The sequence below is a fragment of the Procambarus clarkii genome, chromosome 30 (genome assembly GCF_040958095.1).
Source record: "Procambarus clarkii isolate CNS0578487 chromosome 30, FALCON_Pclarkii_2.0, whole genome shotgun sequence".
Classification (NCBI taxonomy): Eukaryota; Metazoa; Arthropoda; class Malacostraca; order Decapoda; family Cambaridae; genus Procambarus; species Procambarus clarkii.
Window position 1 is genome coordinate 19,254,860 of NC_091179.1, and position 16,532 is coordinate 19,271,391.

The 16,532-nt window shown below is 43.0% G+C and overlaps 1 protein-coding gene across 6 annotated transcripts in view; it reads right to left on the reverse strand.

Annotated features, from left to right (window-relative positions):
* The window catches only part of Khc-73 (Kinesin heavy chain 73), a 228,395-nt gene that overhangs the window by 48,817 nt on the left and 163,046 nt on the right, over positions 1–16,532 (reverse strand). For 3 of the 6 annotated variants that reach the window (XM_045753956.2, XM_045753960.2, XM_045753955.2), the window contains exon 28: positions 2,540–2,611. The exons of the other annotated variants lie outside the window; for them this stretch is intronic. In XM_045753956.2, coding sequence (XP_045609912.1) covers positions 2,540–2,611 — 72 coding nt within the window. The remainder of the gene's footprint in view (positions 1–2,539; positions 2,612–16,532) is intronic. 6 annotated transcript variants of the gene reach the window in all.

A 16,532-nucleotide genomic window follows, 5' to 3' on the forward strand; every position in this document is an offset into this window, starting at 1 on the left:
AAGAAAACAAAGGACAGTCTACCAACCATGATGACACCAGAACCTCATAATGCACCCAAAAACGAGAGGAAGACATGAACTTAAAAAGAGTCCGGATTCATAACCGAGGCATAAACGGGGTCATGCAGGAGGTAAGCACCGAGGGCCTCCCAAGCCACTGCCGGGGAAAACCCTGGAGGAAGGAAGCCCCCTAGAATGATGAATCCAAGGGAATCAAAGGAACTCTGAAACAAACTCTGGGAAACCCCACCCAAATCAAACTCAGACAGGGAAGGGGGATAAAAAAAAACTCACCTTGCAACAAAAGACCCTGCTCAGAAGGCACAAGAGCCCACAAAAGGTCAAACAGAACCCAAGAGCTCCAATACGATTGCTCCCGAGCACCAGTAACTGCAGCAGAAGGCCCCGGGGCAGAGCTTTTATCCATGCCCACCATCCGTGATGGAAAAGTGTAGTCCAGGGAAAAAGCTTCGAAAGCAGGGTTTGGCCCAGAAGCCTCTGCGGGATTTAGATGCTCAACTGCCTCCATGCCTGTGTCACAAAAAGCCAAACCCAGAACCACCCAAGCCACATTCCGAGCTAAACCCTGGCCTGAAACCGAAGCCTTCAGACACCTAGGAGCCGGAACTAGGGAAGGAGGAGAAGAGCACCATTGGCCCACCGGGAAAGGAAGAGAAGGTGAAGAAGGAACCAAGGTCGAGTTGGCCAACACCCCTAAATCCAAGTCCCTAAATGGATCAGGGTAGATCCGAGGCATCCAACAGAGCACACAACCTATACCATTGTAAAACTGAAAACCAAGAATATAAAGCAGTTGCTGCCTGAAACCTCTGAACTTCAACAGTGGAATGAGTGAGCTGGAGCACATGAGGCAAACAAGTCTCGCATGACTCTGGGGTCATACGTGTCACTGACCCAACAGGCAGCATGGTGGAGGCAGAAAGGAATGTCAGCAGGTGGCACAGGTGACAAAAACCCTCGAATTCACACAAAGTGGATTCGGAAGAGGAATCCATAAGTCAACCGAGCCCATAGAGGATTTCCATGGCCCATAGGGTATGTGCCCTGCAGGAAGTCCAGCAACTGAGAATGCTATGCCAATAGAAACTTTGCAGAAAGCAAGCAACCTAGTTACCCGAATCCAACGGAAAAGTCACAGGGGCAACAAGGGGGTTCAGCCACACACACTCTAGGCAGACCTAGTAAGTTAAAATACTGAAACCCCAAGCAGAAAACGAGGCAAAAATTAACAAAAACAAAACACAGGGATGCCTGTGTATAACTTAATTAACAAAAAGTAAGGACGCCCCTTAAAGGGTGCGTATCTCGAACGCCCCAGGGAAGTGAACCCTGATTGTGCAAGGGCAGCACTATAGAATGCACAGGGAAGAGAAACCTGAACACATGCAGCTCTAAGTACACTATAGTCCTGGCTCATGTACAACACTCATGTAAAACTAGCCACAAAAGAAACAACAAAACATACAAATGGGAGACTGGAACCAGAGGTGACGTGGCAACCGTGGCACGCATCAGTAAGAACTGAGGTGTGAGTGAGCCAGCTGACCTGGTATGCCTCCCTGTTCCATCCAAATGCGGGGGAAGGGGGTGACGGGACAAACTACCAGATGTTAGTTTCAAGAAAATTTGGTGGCTTAATTTTTGTTAGGAGAGTTCTTTTGGCAGTTTTGAGACTGAGGTCTCTCTCCTTAAAACATGCAGATGTTTGTTTTGGTTCACCTACCTTTCTGGGTGATTTCCTGGTGGTGGCAATTATGTTAAACTTTAAATGTAAAGTTTTCATAGGCCATTGCTCTTTGCACCTCCTTGAGGGGACCAGGTTTTGGCTCTGGGTCCCCAGTAAGTCAATAAAAACTCCTGTGACTGATGGCACCTGATAGTATGGCATTTAATCAGTGATGATAGTTTCAGGGAGCAGATGTGGCTCCCCCCCAAAAAAATATATCAAACTTCATAATACATACTAATATACAAACCTAATTATAGAAACATCAGCAGCTGCATCTAGAGATTTAGGATTATTTCTAAAATTATACACATTCAGAATCATAGATATTTTGAATTTGAATTATTAATAATTTTGTGTTTTTATTTGTAGACAAAGGAATTAATTTACCAGTGCTATTTAAAATCATTCATACAAAATATATATTTCACAATACTGTATAGAAATAATATATATGAGAGCTGAATAAAGACTAACATGTAAATCTGTTTGAAGTGCAATTAAAGGTTTGCTAAATTATGGTTGCAACACTCTTGAAGAGAGAAATACAGTATATACAAAGCTTAAAATAGGCTTTATTTACTATGTGCATATACAGAAATGAGCCAAAAGATTGGCTATGCTGCATAATCAGTGACAGACAATTACAAATAACACCAAAAATTAAGGAACTTAGCAGGTTGAAAAAATATTATTACATAATATGTGCAGCAAAATAACGGCCATAAAAAAAACTGTTCCAAGTCGGGCTGGCAAAAATGTAGCACTTTTGAAAACTGGAAATGGACATACTCCCTCTTGCTGCAGTCCACGGAGTGCAGGGGCAGGCTTAGCTAATCCTGTCTCTCTATCACAACCAACTTCCTGAAATATTGCCACTTTCTTCACTCTAACCTATGAGTGACTCCCCTAAAAATATCATTAAATGAACTTATACAATATATAATATAAATAAAAGTAGGATTTTTCATATCTTGTTAGTGGAAGTCAGTTCTCATTATTTATTTATATTCATTATCTGAAACTGAATGCTTGCCCTCTCCTGGATCTGAGGGGCTTCAGTACTGGGAAAGCAACCATGAGTAGTGCATGCACCAACAGCTCTCAGTACTGTACTGCCATGCAGCTCATGCCTACAGCATCACTTAATATTGTTGTAATAAATAAATGTGATTATTTGATGATAATAGTGTCATAGAAAATTCTGACTGCGATAAAAACTATGTATGTACAAGGTTCAGATATCAATGAACCCAATGCTGTTTATGATGTTCACAGTGCTAGGCAGGAAGCCACATCACTCTGCCAATGTTTGATCCATATAAGCATCATGAAACAACAGCTAATGTTCCTTTACAAAATAAACTTATGAAAAGTTATTCATTTACAGAACTTATTGACCAGGATTACGATAATAGCAGAATTGTGGTGAGAATTAGTGATGTGCACAGTATGTTGGGAGGAGGATTCTTGCTGTGTGAGGTGATGTCATCTGCTAGCTTGAGTTTGGTGGTGCTATGCTGTTTGGACATACCATACCAGCTTAGTGGTTCCTTATAGTGAACAAAAATGTAGACACATTATATATAAGATGTGTGTATATAGAGTATAGTGTAATAACAAAAAACCAGTGTTGAATGTAATGAAACACCAGTTTCTGGGTGAGCCCTGGAGGCTCCCTGAAACTATCTTACTGATCAAGTGCCATACTACAGTACTTAAGTTTCATCAGTTGCAGAGTTCTTTGTATGCCTACCTGGAACCATGAGCCAGAACCTGGCCCCCCTCAAAGAGGCGCAGAGAGCAGTGGCCCATGAACACTTGTACTTGTAGATTCGTAAACCTCATCCTGGAAACATTCATGTTTCAACATGTTAAACAAGATACGAGGATGAGGGAAGGGGATGTTCAAAGACATGGTCACTTTTACCCAAGGGAGGGAGGTACTAAATGTCAAATATCTCTTCCTCTTTCCTGGTAAATATCAAATCCAGCATTGGTGGAGCTATGCTGTTTAGACATACCATACCAGCTTAGTGGTTCATTTATTGCACAAACATGTAGATACTGATATATATAGTGTATATGCAATGTAATAACCACAAAAACAGTTTTATTATCTACGAATATAATAACTATACTGTATCACTAATATGCACACAATATTTTTGAGTATACCAATGGTCTACACAGTGTATTATATAAATTTATCAAATTACACACTATTGTTATCAGACTCCTGATAAGAATAGCATTATAGTGCTAGCATTAGCGCTGTACATAGTATATTACATAGCATATCCCTGTTACAACACCAGGAAAATGTGCTAACAGGGTGCCACAGGGGTCCATTTTGGGGCCAGCCCTTTTTGTCATATACATCAATGACATAGATGAGAATATTACAAACCACATCATCAAATTTGCAGATGACACTAAGATCTATTGTAAAGTGGGAAGTGAAAGTGATATTGAGACCCTACAAAGAGGTCTAAATGAGCTCCACAAATGGTCAGATGACTGGCAAATGATTTTTAATGTCGATAAATACAAGACCTTGCATGTGGAGCATAACGATCCATGTCACAACTACCAAATTGACAGCACTACCTTTTAACAGTTATATAAACAAAAGGACCTTGGAGTCAGAATCCATCATTCACTAAAAGTTGAACAACAAGTGGGAATGGCAGTAAAAAAAAAGCAAACCAAATCCTGGGAATAATCAAGCATACCTTTACCTTTAACTACTGTGATGCACTGAGTTTATTGTGAAATTCCCCCTATGCGCATGAAATCAAGTGTTCCCAAAAAATTATTTTTTCTTTGTAAAATGATAAATTCCCTTCCCTGAACATGTCTATGTAAAAATAAATACCAAAGTTCACTTACTTTGGCTGTGGGGACGTGGACAAGGTGTGCTGTGATGTCATCAGGGACTGGTCGCCCATGCGTGAAGCTACCAGACACAGTCGCGTGGGCCATTCAAGCACCACGAGTTGCCACGAATATATTTTCAATTATTTGTTCTATGTATTTCCAACGCGGTTTTATTTGTTTTTAATCGTATATAATGGATCTTTGTGTCCTTTACAATATTTAGGCAGTATAACGTTCATAATGATTCATGGAACTGTGATACATGTGTCAGTAATGTGTCCACAATAAATGTTTGTCCCAATATTATTTGTTAAAAATTCACTAAAATTGCAATATGTACAGTTTCACACACTATTTACACAGTAATACACTGTATTACACACTCAGTACTTCGGAAGTGAGTAATAATCAATGAAGTAGTCCATGGTACACCGCACGACTTCACACTCATTGCACCAGGTACAGATAGATTTTTGCTTCCTGTTTGTTAGTTCTATGTGCTTGCAAATAACGCACTCATGTACACCCTTGGCTTTAGTACTTGTAGGTGGTATGTAGCCAAGCTTGTAAAGCATAAGGTAGTATTGAAAAGATTATAGGAAAAGATAAATTTGTAAGGTAGTCTTGAAACGATCGCTCGGTAAGGTCCTACAGAGGAAGAGATTCAGCTAGCCTCAAAGAGTGTCCGTCAGTCGGGAAGTGATTCAGCTAGCCTCAAAGAGTGTCCATAAGTCAGGAAGAGATTCAGCTAGCCTCAAAGAGTGTTCGTCAGTCTGGAAGAGATTCAGCTATTCTTGAAAATATGTATGGAAAACCACACCACCATGGAAGCCGCTAACACTGTTCATCTATGCTACTTTTACCAGATGCATCATTACTGAAAGCAGAAAATGATTCATCTATGTATTATCTATATAAATTGGAGATGGCATAGGTGGGCGAGGGTGGCGCTCAGAGCTACAACTGGATACGCTTGCTGTATCATCCTCATAGGCGCTGTATCACTTGCATCCGACCTTTGTGTTAGGTCCTTATTGCGCCTAGCTTCACAAATATCATGACCGTTGTGTTCTTCAAGCATTAAGGTTTGAATTTTATCATCAGAGCGCGATCTTTCAATACCGAGTCAGACAGGTATTTGGGAGCCAGAGGAGTGTGCACCACCCATGGTTGCTCACTCCGTACTAACCCAGCCAGCAGCCCTAGGGCATTCTGGGAATTTTTTCCAAGATGGCTGCCTCTCATTGGAGGTCCTAAAAATTCATTTCATACACAACCAACAGCGCACACATTTTGAATGGGTACGAAAAAATAAAGATTTTTCTCGGTTGGCGCAGTCCAGTGGTTAAATGTAAATTGTTTACGAGCTATTGCTCCCTGTGCCTCTGTGAGGGGGCCAGGTTTCAGCTGATGGTCTTCGGTAGGCATACAAGAACTTTTGCAACTTATGACTCCAAGTAGTGTGGCACTTAATCAGTAAGTTATCTTCAGGAATTCTCCGGGGCTCGCCCAGAAACTGTCATTTTATTACATTCAACATTTTTTTTTTTTTTTTAAGAAATTTGTATTTGTTATAATATTAGGTAATATTTATTTAGTTATTACTATAATGACTTGGTTTAACATAATTCTTGGTTATTCTATACAATATAAATCATACACTCCACATGCCCCTCATCCTCCAGACAGTCCCTCCCGACTCACACAACACCCAATACCCTGAAACAACCCACCCCAGTACCTCTGGTACTCTGCGCCTCAAGCCACTGCTGTACAGGATTAATATGGTATGGTCCAATGCCTGTCTGCAGTAAAACAAAACCTCTGGTTTTCTGGATTTCTGTCCGGATATGGTGAAGTTTGGCAGAAAGTTATTCGAACTTCATTTAGAACCTATCAGGAATGTACGACCAAGCCAAACCTCCATTATCCAAATTTCTATCAGGATATCATGAAGCTTTGCCAGAAAAATATACTGTATGGCCATGATTTTTACCAGATAACCTAAATATTAGGATAAGTGGACTTCAGATAAGCTGGCTCATACAGTAGTCGCTCTCCAAACGTTAAAACTTATGCTGTACTTTAAATTATCCCTGATTGACTCGCATAGTGCAGTAAAAAGTGGCGCTGACTGACTCGCCCATCGGAAGGGTTAATGTCCCTGGTCCCAGTCAGTTATGAGTTACCTTAGGCCATGTATCCCAGCTTGAATTCTCATCTTAGTCTTAGTGTATGCCTCCTCTCCTCCCTGGTAAGTCCTGTGATTGTTCTCTGTGGGGTAGTTAGCTTCAGGGAGCCACAGTGGGCGTTCCCTGGATACCTAGCATGGAATGTAACAAAACACCTCTTCCTGGACGAGCCCCTATGGGTCCCTCACTCCCTATAAGGTTAGTTAGTTCTTCGGCGTACAGTTCTTCCACTCCAGAACTGGCTAGCAATATGGATGCATCCAGAAGCTAGGCCATCTAAAGGTGAAATTCGGTACAATGACTCATGCTAATTTTGAATGTTTCACTTGTTCTGCATGAATCTTTTGCAGAGTTGTTTGGCATTTTCAAGGTTTTGGTCTTTGTTAATCCTCTAGTTGTCTTTAAAGCTTCATTGACATTCTGGATGCTTTCCCAGTATGGTGGGAAATTGTCACTTGCTCTCCACACCTCTCTGAGGGGCCAGGTTTTGGCTCTGGTCCCCAGTAGGCCAAACAGAACACCTGCATCTGATGTAACTTATCTGCATGGAGCAATCTCTGATCGATAGCTTTAGGGAGTCACTGGGGCTCATCCAGAAAGAGGTGTTTCATTACATGCAATGTTAGAATATTTTTGTTCACTCATTCTAATTTTGCTCAAGTTCTGAGTCTGTCTCACTCTTGCCATACTTCAGATGCTACTTGTGTTGCAAAGATGCTACTTTTCCATAAATAATTTACATCTTGATATCTTGCATTCAGTGCATTTACTTTATACTTTCCATCTTATTTCTTTACTTTATATTTTGTATTAAATTTCTCTGTTTTTATATTTTGCATTTAATTTTTATTGTTTTATAATTGGCTAGGATTGGTAGTGTTCATTTGAGCTTTCTTAACTTCTTACATCATAATGATATGAAAACTGCTTAATTCCTGTATTTGATAGGCATATCTAGAGCAAATATAAAGGTTCTAGCCTAAGTCAACTCTCAGTTGAAAAATAAAATGAACACAAGTAAAGGAGTGAGGTTGCCAACATGATATGGATATCAAATTTGGAGTATAACTTTTCAATTAGCAAATGGGCTAATAATTTATAAAATCTCATCATAGACCCAAAATGAAACAAATACTTAACCATAAAAATTATAAATGTTTGAAACATAACTAAAATAATACACAAAAAATAAAATCCATATAACTTTTACTAACATTATAAAATAATAAGATTTAAAAATTTAAGTGCAAAACACTGAAATCTTTGCAATGAACAGTATTTCTCATTAAAACATGTGCATATAAAAATACCTAATAGTCATTAGATAGAGAGAGCTAACAACAAAATACAGAGTAAATAAACAAATAGAACATTGTAATGAAATACTACTTTCTGAGTAGTACTTTGGTAGCACTCCTAAGCTTAAGCACAGAATTCTCCCAGGCCACTGCTAGTTTTCCAAGCACCTAAGGGGAGGGCTTTGAACCAAGAGCCAAAACCAGCACACCAAGAATCTGTGACCCTTTCACAGATACTGGGTGAATGATCCATTTTGGCCTACCAGGTGTAGGAACCAAATTCTTACCCCATGTAGGTAAATGAAGATGAGGGAGTCATAAGACTCCATACACTGAAGAAATCCCATCAAAAATGCTACAAGTTGGTCACAAAAACTCAAAATGCTCAGAGAAATTGTTGAGATGAATAACGAAGAAACCTCAAAACTAACCCAAATAATAAAAATCCACCACAGTAGTAAACCCCTGGTTGCTTTGTGAGTAATATCACTAGTTAATCAGTCAAAGTAAAACCACCAGCATTACACTCATTCCAATTCAACTGATTTTTCATGCATCCCTATGTACAGGAGTCCTGGCAGATATAGGAAAAGAGCTAACAGATTCAATCAATAAAAGTGGCAGCAGGGAAACCCCCCCTTAATTATACACCTGTATCACTGACAACTGTAGAAATTTAATATCATTTATTGTGTTGAGGGATAGGCAGCTAGAGTGTATTTAACACACGTTAAGCTTATATCAAGGTCGCCATCCCCCCCAGGTCGAATTACTGACCCCACCCAGGATGTAACCCCACAACAAGCCCTGGCTTGTCTATGGAGTTGGACCTACTGGGGACCATGAGCCAGAACCTGGCCCCCTCAAAGAGGATGCATGGAGTAATGACCCTTTTCCTTATCTGCCATCGACCGGGGTTAGGCACCCAGAAAGGTAGGTATAACAAAACAGACCCCACATGGTAAGAAAAGCACAACAAAAAAACGAACAAAGAAACAGAATGCCCTCCAGTCCCAAGCAAACAAACAAACATCACACTCCACTGCCACGCCGTTTGTCCATGCAGTCCTCCATTCCCTCATGGGGAGAGCCCCAGACCTCCCACATTGAATACCCAACACTCCAGTTTGGCAGCTAGGCATCAAAATGCGAAAAACTGCCGACCGGAGGGAGGGAGGGTTGCGAGGGAGCCTCCTGGGCTTGCCCAGAAAATTATGTTTCATTACATTCAACTTTGGTTTTCTGTGGGGAGCCCATTTGGCTCCCTGGAGCTACATAAAAAAGCAAAGGAAAAGAGGGGGCTTACCTGGGAGGCGGCCGCCACACACTCTCCAACACGAAGGTGAGACAACTAGCTGCAACCTGTGACTTAAATCAACAAAGAAACAACCAGGAGCAGTAACGTTAAATAAATAACGGGCGGCCAGGACCCTGTTCAACCTCAAACATCCCCACACCCGAATATCAGCCCAGGACATGTTGCCAAACACGGCAGCCAATGCAGCAAACTTCCTAACGTCATGGGCACGAAGATAGATCGCAGGCTGGCTAGACATAACCCTGCGGATGACATCAGAGACCCAAGCCCTGGAACAGAGAACAAGGGAAACTGGATCAACCCAAAGCACATTCCCAGTCACCAAAGCCGAAGCGCGCAGATAACGACTAAGAGCCGCAACCGGACACAACACATGATGCACCCCCGGCCTGACCAACCAAACATCAATGGCCCAAGGACCTCTCCGGAAAGCAGCAGTCTCATTCTTCGCCAGGAAAGAAGGAGAACAGGGCAGCCATTCTCAGTTGCCCCGGAGAATGAACAAGTCCGACATAAGACGACAAATAGACAAAGTCGCCTACAGAAACTGTAACAGCAGACTCCGCAAACAGCAACGGACAAAATGGTGACAAAAACCTAAGAGCTGCAGGGCATTCGGAAAGGCAATTAACCTAGAGTGTTGCAGCAACCTAAATTGCACATGCAATGCAGATGCTGCCTACACCCGATCAATAACATTATCAGACTGGGTGAACTGGAGTATACACAAGGAACACCACTCACAAGACTCCGGGTTAATGGTGTCATTGACCCAACAGGCAGCATGGCGGAGGCAAAGACAGTGAATGTCACCCTGAGACAAGGGGACAGAGCAACCTTTAAACTCGCACAAAGCGAAGTGGGACTCAGAGGTCTCTACCATCGGACCAGTAATTACCTAAGTGTAGTTACAGGATGAGAGTTACAGTGAGCCCCAATGAGGGTTCCCAGGGCCCTTAGGCTGACTGCTAAGGGAAGATCAGGCAAGGTACTGCTAACCGATTATCCCAGAGCTACCAAGCAAACAAACAAAGCTGAACCCCTGCAACATGTGCAATCACAGGGATCTAGCGGAAAGCCCCCAAAATCATACAAGTGGTCCTACAGCCACATCAGGCAGACCCCCACCAGGCAAAACAAAAGAAAAGAAAAAGAAAACCCCTGCAAAAGCACATCCCCAGGAGAACAGAACCGGCTGCTATGCATATATCAGACAGCTGCACAGTTTCTTGCGCCCCAGCCAACAACGATACCACCTCCTACCCAAGGTCAAACAGAATAAGAACCCCAGCTAACCCCAAGGTCGGGCAATCACCGAGCAGCAAAAGAACCATACAGAGGTAGTCTCTGGAACGGCTTGTGGATGATAACCCTACACCCCAAGGGCAGTACTTACAGAGCACCTAGGGAAGGTGATCCTAGGAGCATGCAGCCCCAGTACTCTTGTGTTACTCCTGGCTCGCACACCACCACACAGTAGAACAACCCTGGTATGGACAGCACTGCTCAAAAGAATGCAGCCAGAGTCGATTGACTGCCACCAAACAACAGCCTCTGAACTTGGGTAGACAGCACGATGGAGTCTGGTGCTGCTCCTTCCCCCTCCCAGGGAGGGGGTGGGGGAGTTGCGCAGACAGCGGCATGGCGGCTGTGGTGACATCACGACTGTTTGCTTGTTTTCGATTGGGAAGTTTTGCTGGCTAATTCGGCATTCGGTTTGCAATTTTAAACCAGCTGTAGTAAGTTTTAGAATTCCCACCTTTGTGGGTGCCTGACCTGGTAGATGGCAGACAGACTGCTTCCTATTACATGGGGGTGTCTATAGGCCACTGCTCCTCGTGCCTCTGAGGGGGGCCAGGTTTCGGCGCTGGTCCCCGGTAGCCCTAGAACTCCATCAATTGACTGTTGTGATTGTCTAATATATACACATCAGCCCGGTATAGCTCCGGGGATCCGAAGGGGCTCTCCACAGAAAGACCTGTACAAAATAGAACATTGTGCGAGGAGCCTGTATTGTGCTTTCCAGTTTCAGAATTGCTTTTAAATACAGTACATGGATAGTGAAATACTAAAGAAATTATTCATGACCTTTGTGAAACCAAAGCTGGAATATGCAGCAGTTGTATATTGCCCATATCTTAAGCATCACATCAACAAACTGAAAAAGTGGCAAAAACATGCAACTAAATGGCTCCAAGAAGTGGAGAGCTACAAGGAGAGGTTAGAGGCATTAAATATACTAAAACTAGAAGATAGAAAAAAAGAGGAGATATGATCACTATGTACAAAAGAATAATGGGAATTGACAAAATTGATAGGGAAGAATTCTGAGACCTGGAACTTCAAGAACAAGAGGTCATAGGTTTAAGGTAATTAAACAAAGCTGACAGAAATATAAGAGAATTCACTTTCACAGAGTGGTAGACGGTTGGAACAAGTTAAGTGAGAATGTGGTGGAGGCCAAAACTGTCAGTAGTTTCTAACCATAGTATGATACACAGTACAGTACTGGGAAGACATGACAACACGAGTGTAGCTCTTATCCTATAACTACACTTAGGCAATTGCACTTGAACCTGAACTAATTCTCCAAAATGAAGTGGGTCCCAAAACGGGGAAACAAAGTTACCAGATTCATAAAACAAATATTTGTAACAGAGAAAAAACACCTAAGAGGCCCAAAACCAAACTTAATAACCCAATATACCTTGGATAAACCCATCAAGCTCAGGGGGCACAGAGCCAGAAAGAAACACTGTAAAACCAAAAAGATCATATGCTTCCAACAAGGGCATTTACTTGGGAAGACAGAAAACCCATAAAAGACCCCAAAACAAAGACTCCCAAGAGGTCTGGGGAACCCAACTTAAGGATCCAGAAGCCCAAGAGGCATATAAAGGCATCCATCCATAGAGGAGAACCAAGCAACATGCCTATTATACATCCATAGGATTCCAGACAAGCCGGAACCAAGCCACAAAGAATCTAGGGAATTATAAGCCAAATGAATGGGAAACAATACCACAAACTCTTTAACTCTTAAACTGCGCAACACGTCATATGACGTGTTGAGTAACTTGCGCAAAATTGCCCATCACGTCATTTGACGTGATGGAGTACTGTGCAAAATTGGAATGGCCAGCGGGGTAGGGAGGGGTCCCCCATATGCTGCCCAGGGGCTACAGTAAATCGCCGCCATTTTGTAAAAAAATCCTGCTCCTGCCACCAATGTGTGGGAGGCCTCCGTTACCCATCGGTCACCATGGCGAACACATGGCCAAACACTTCCCAGGCATGCAGCATGCAATCACTTACTCAAGAGCAAATAACTAGTGAATTATTTTCTGATGGTGAGAAAAGTGATTTTGATGACTCTGACATTGATAAGGACTACACACAATTGACCAATGATACTGTAGTAGCACAGACAGTGAATATGAGATACAGCCTCCTCCCATGGCGAGGCCTACACGCTTACCCGTGCCTCCACGCCCAGTATCTACCCCAATTCACCCACGACCACACAGTTCTTGTACTTATTTAGAGTATGAGGATATTTTGGGGCGACGAGTCAGAGGAAGGTGACTTTTTCTGGTTTTAGTGAAGTGGATTCAGAGCTTAGTGTTACCATGTCTGTCACTAGTACCAGTGGTGTGACCAAGCAAGATTTTGTCGTGTCAGCAGAGTCTCGCCCAGCCAAGAGCCGCCACATGGCACCACATGAGGAACCAAGACCCTCATGTTCACGTAGCGGCCGTACTTTGCATAGACGGGCTTCAGCTCCTGGTCCACGGTGTGCAATGCTTCCTCACCGTCGTGCCATTGTTGCGTCTTGCAGGACACCAGGTGTCCTTGTGTGGAGTGATGGTGATTATTTTATTCCTCTAATTCCTGCCTTTGACAATAAAGACGTTGGGATTACAGACCTTTTCCCTAATAATGGTGAGGACATGTGTAAAATTAATTATTTTACAGCATTTTATGATGAGCCACTCATGGAATATATTGTACACCAAACGAACCTTCATGCGGCTCATCTCATTGGAAAAGAGATAACAGAACATTCACGATTGCAGCGTTGGAAAACACTACTGTAGGTGAAATGTATGTATTTTTGGCACTATGTATGTTGATGAAACATTGTGTCAAACATGCTATCACAGATTATTGGAGCAAAGACCAGACTGTTCCAACACCTTTGTTCAGGAAATATATGTCCCGAGACAGGTTTCATATACTCCTCAGGTGTCTTCATTTTGCAAGTAATGAAGACCGGACAGAGGATGATAGACTTTGGAGAGTCAGGCACTATAGGAATGAAGTGATTGGAAAGTACAGAGATTTCTACGTACCAGCACAGAAGCTGGTGATTAACGAATCCCTTGTGCTTTTCAAAGGGCGTGTTTCCTTCAGGCCGTATATTCCCTTTTAATGCAACAGATTTGGATTGAAATTCTTTGTTCTTTGTGACTGTGAAACAGGATACGTTTTACACATGATTCTGTATTTAGCGAGCGATGTAGACATTCCCGGTAACGACCAACATGGTCTCTCAGGTAGTGTGGTGAAGTTACTGATGGCACCATGGATGAACAAGGGCCACATTTTATACATGGATAACTACTATACAAGTCCCTTGCTAGCTAGCTTCTTGATTGAACATAGAACTGGAATGGTTGGCACAGTAAAGCCAAGAAGAAGGGAAATGCCCGTGTTTGACAATAATCTTGAAGTTGGTGACTGCCAGCTAAGAAAATGTGATCAAATACTCCCAGTTAGGTGGAAAAACAAGAGAAGTGAACTTGCTGACAACCGTTCATGATGGTACAATGGTGAACAGTGACAAGGTGAACCGAGTAACACAAGATCCAGTATATTAGCCAGATTGTGTTCTTGACTATATCATCAACATGCATTTGGTTGATAAATCTGACATGATGGTGGGCGCTGTTGAGTGTGTATGGAAAACACTGCAGTGGATGAAAAAAAGTGTTTTTCCATCTTGACATAAGCATGCTGAACAGCTACAGTATGTATCTGGCGAAAACTGGACGTAAACCAAGTTTCTGTTCGTTTGGTTTTACACTTGTGACAGTTACTAACAAAGTTTGGAAAAGATGTTCCTGACATACAAAGATCCATCATGAACCCAGTGTTGCAGCATGCTGCTACACCCTGGCTCACGTACATGGAGGGCTTTCAAGCACTCAGACTAAAACATTTGCTACCGGCTGGAAAGCGTGCAATAGGCCAACGTGACTGCTTAGTTTGTAGAACAACAAAAAAAAAAAGAGAGATCAGAAACATAAACTGGTGCAAACATGGTGTGAAGTGTGTGCAGTCCCATTATGTGCTGTCAACTGCTTCAATGACTACCACTGTCTCCAAGACTTCTAAATGGGCAATAATAGTGCAAAAACCTGTAAATAGTGTGTGAATGTGTGTAAATATAATAATGAACAACATGAATACATATTATATTGGCATAACTGAAAATATTTGTGTGTTCATGTGTATGCTCAATGTATGCAACTTTTATTATCAATGAACATGAAGTAACATTTGATGCAACACAATTAGTGAATAAAATTTGTGATAAAACACGCCTAAACACTGTAAATAATGCAGCGAAAATAAATTTGTGGCAACTCTGGCTGCTTGAAAAACCGAATGCGATGCCTCTGGGATGCACCTTGCATGAGCCAGCATGCAGGGTGTGACATCATTGCTCATATTGTCGGCTCATTTACATCATTGGTAAGTACAATTAAATTTTCTGTGGAGAGCCCCTTCGGCTCCCCAGAGCTATACCGGGCTGATGTGAATATATTACACCATGGCAAAAGTTAATCGAAAGAGTTCTAGGCCTACCGGGGACCAGAGCCAGAACCTGGCCTTCTCAAGAGAGGCACGAGGAGCAATAGCCCAAAAACACCCCCGTGTAATTGGAAGCAGTCTTTGTCTGCCATCTACCAGGTCAGGCACCCAAAAAGGTAGAAATTTCAAAACAAACTACTGCTGATCAAATAATTTGCAAACTGAAAGCCAAATTAGCAACAAAACTCCCCAATCAAAACAAAGGAAACAAGTATGACGTTACCGCAACCCCCTGTCCCCCTCCCCGGGAGGGGGACAGGGGGTTCCCAGACCTCCACACTGGCAACTCTGCTCAGTTCAAAGGCTGTTGTGATGGTGAATGGTCGATCGCTCTGGCTCCACTCTTTACGCAGTGCTGCAGTGCGGTGTTGTTGCTCTGTTTTGGTGGTGTGCGAGCCAGACGTAACACAAGAGTATTGGGGCTGCATGCACCTAGAGCTACCTTCCCTAGGTGCCCCGTAAGTACTGCCTTTGCGGGTTCAGGGTTATCTTCCATGAGCAGGAGCTACTTCCGTGTGGTTCTGTCGGTGCTCGGTGATTGCTCGCCAGGGGGGTTCAGCTGGGGAGGTTCTTACTCCTGTTTACCCTTGGGTAGGAGGTAGTTTCGTCACTGGCTGGGGCGTGAGGTACTGTGCAGCTGTCTGATATACGCATAGCAACCAATTCTGTTCACCTGGATATTTTGTGCTTTTACGGGGGTTTTCTTTTGTTTTTGTTTTGTTTTGCCTGGCGGGGGTCTGCCAGGTGTAGCGGTAGGACCACTTGAAGGTTTTTGGTGGCCCTCCACTAGGTTCCCATGCTTTCACACGTCACAGGGGTTCAGCTTTTAGATTGTTTGCTTGGTAGCTCTGGGATAACCGGTTAGCAGTACCTCACCTGGGCTTCCCTTAGCAGTGAGCCTAAGGGCCCTGGAAACCTCCATTGGGGCTCAGTGGTCCAATGTAGGAGACCTGTAGGAGTGCCACCTCGTCTTGTGAGAGTTTGAAGGTTGCTCTGTCCCCCATCTCAGGGTGACACTCGCTGTCTGCCTCCGCCTTGCTACCTGTTCGGGTCAGTGACACCTATGACCCGGAGTCCTGCGAGTGGTGTTTTTTGCTTGTACTCCAACTCACCCAGTCCACTGAGACTGGTATTTGGGTGCAGGCAACTTTAGTGTTGCATGCGAGGTTCAAGTTGCAGCAACTTGCGAGGTTGGTTGCCTTCCAGATGCCCCGCAGCTG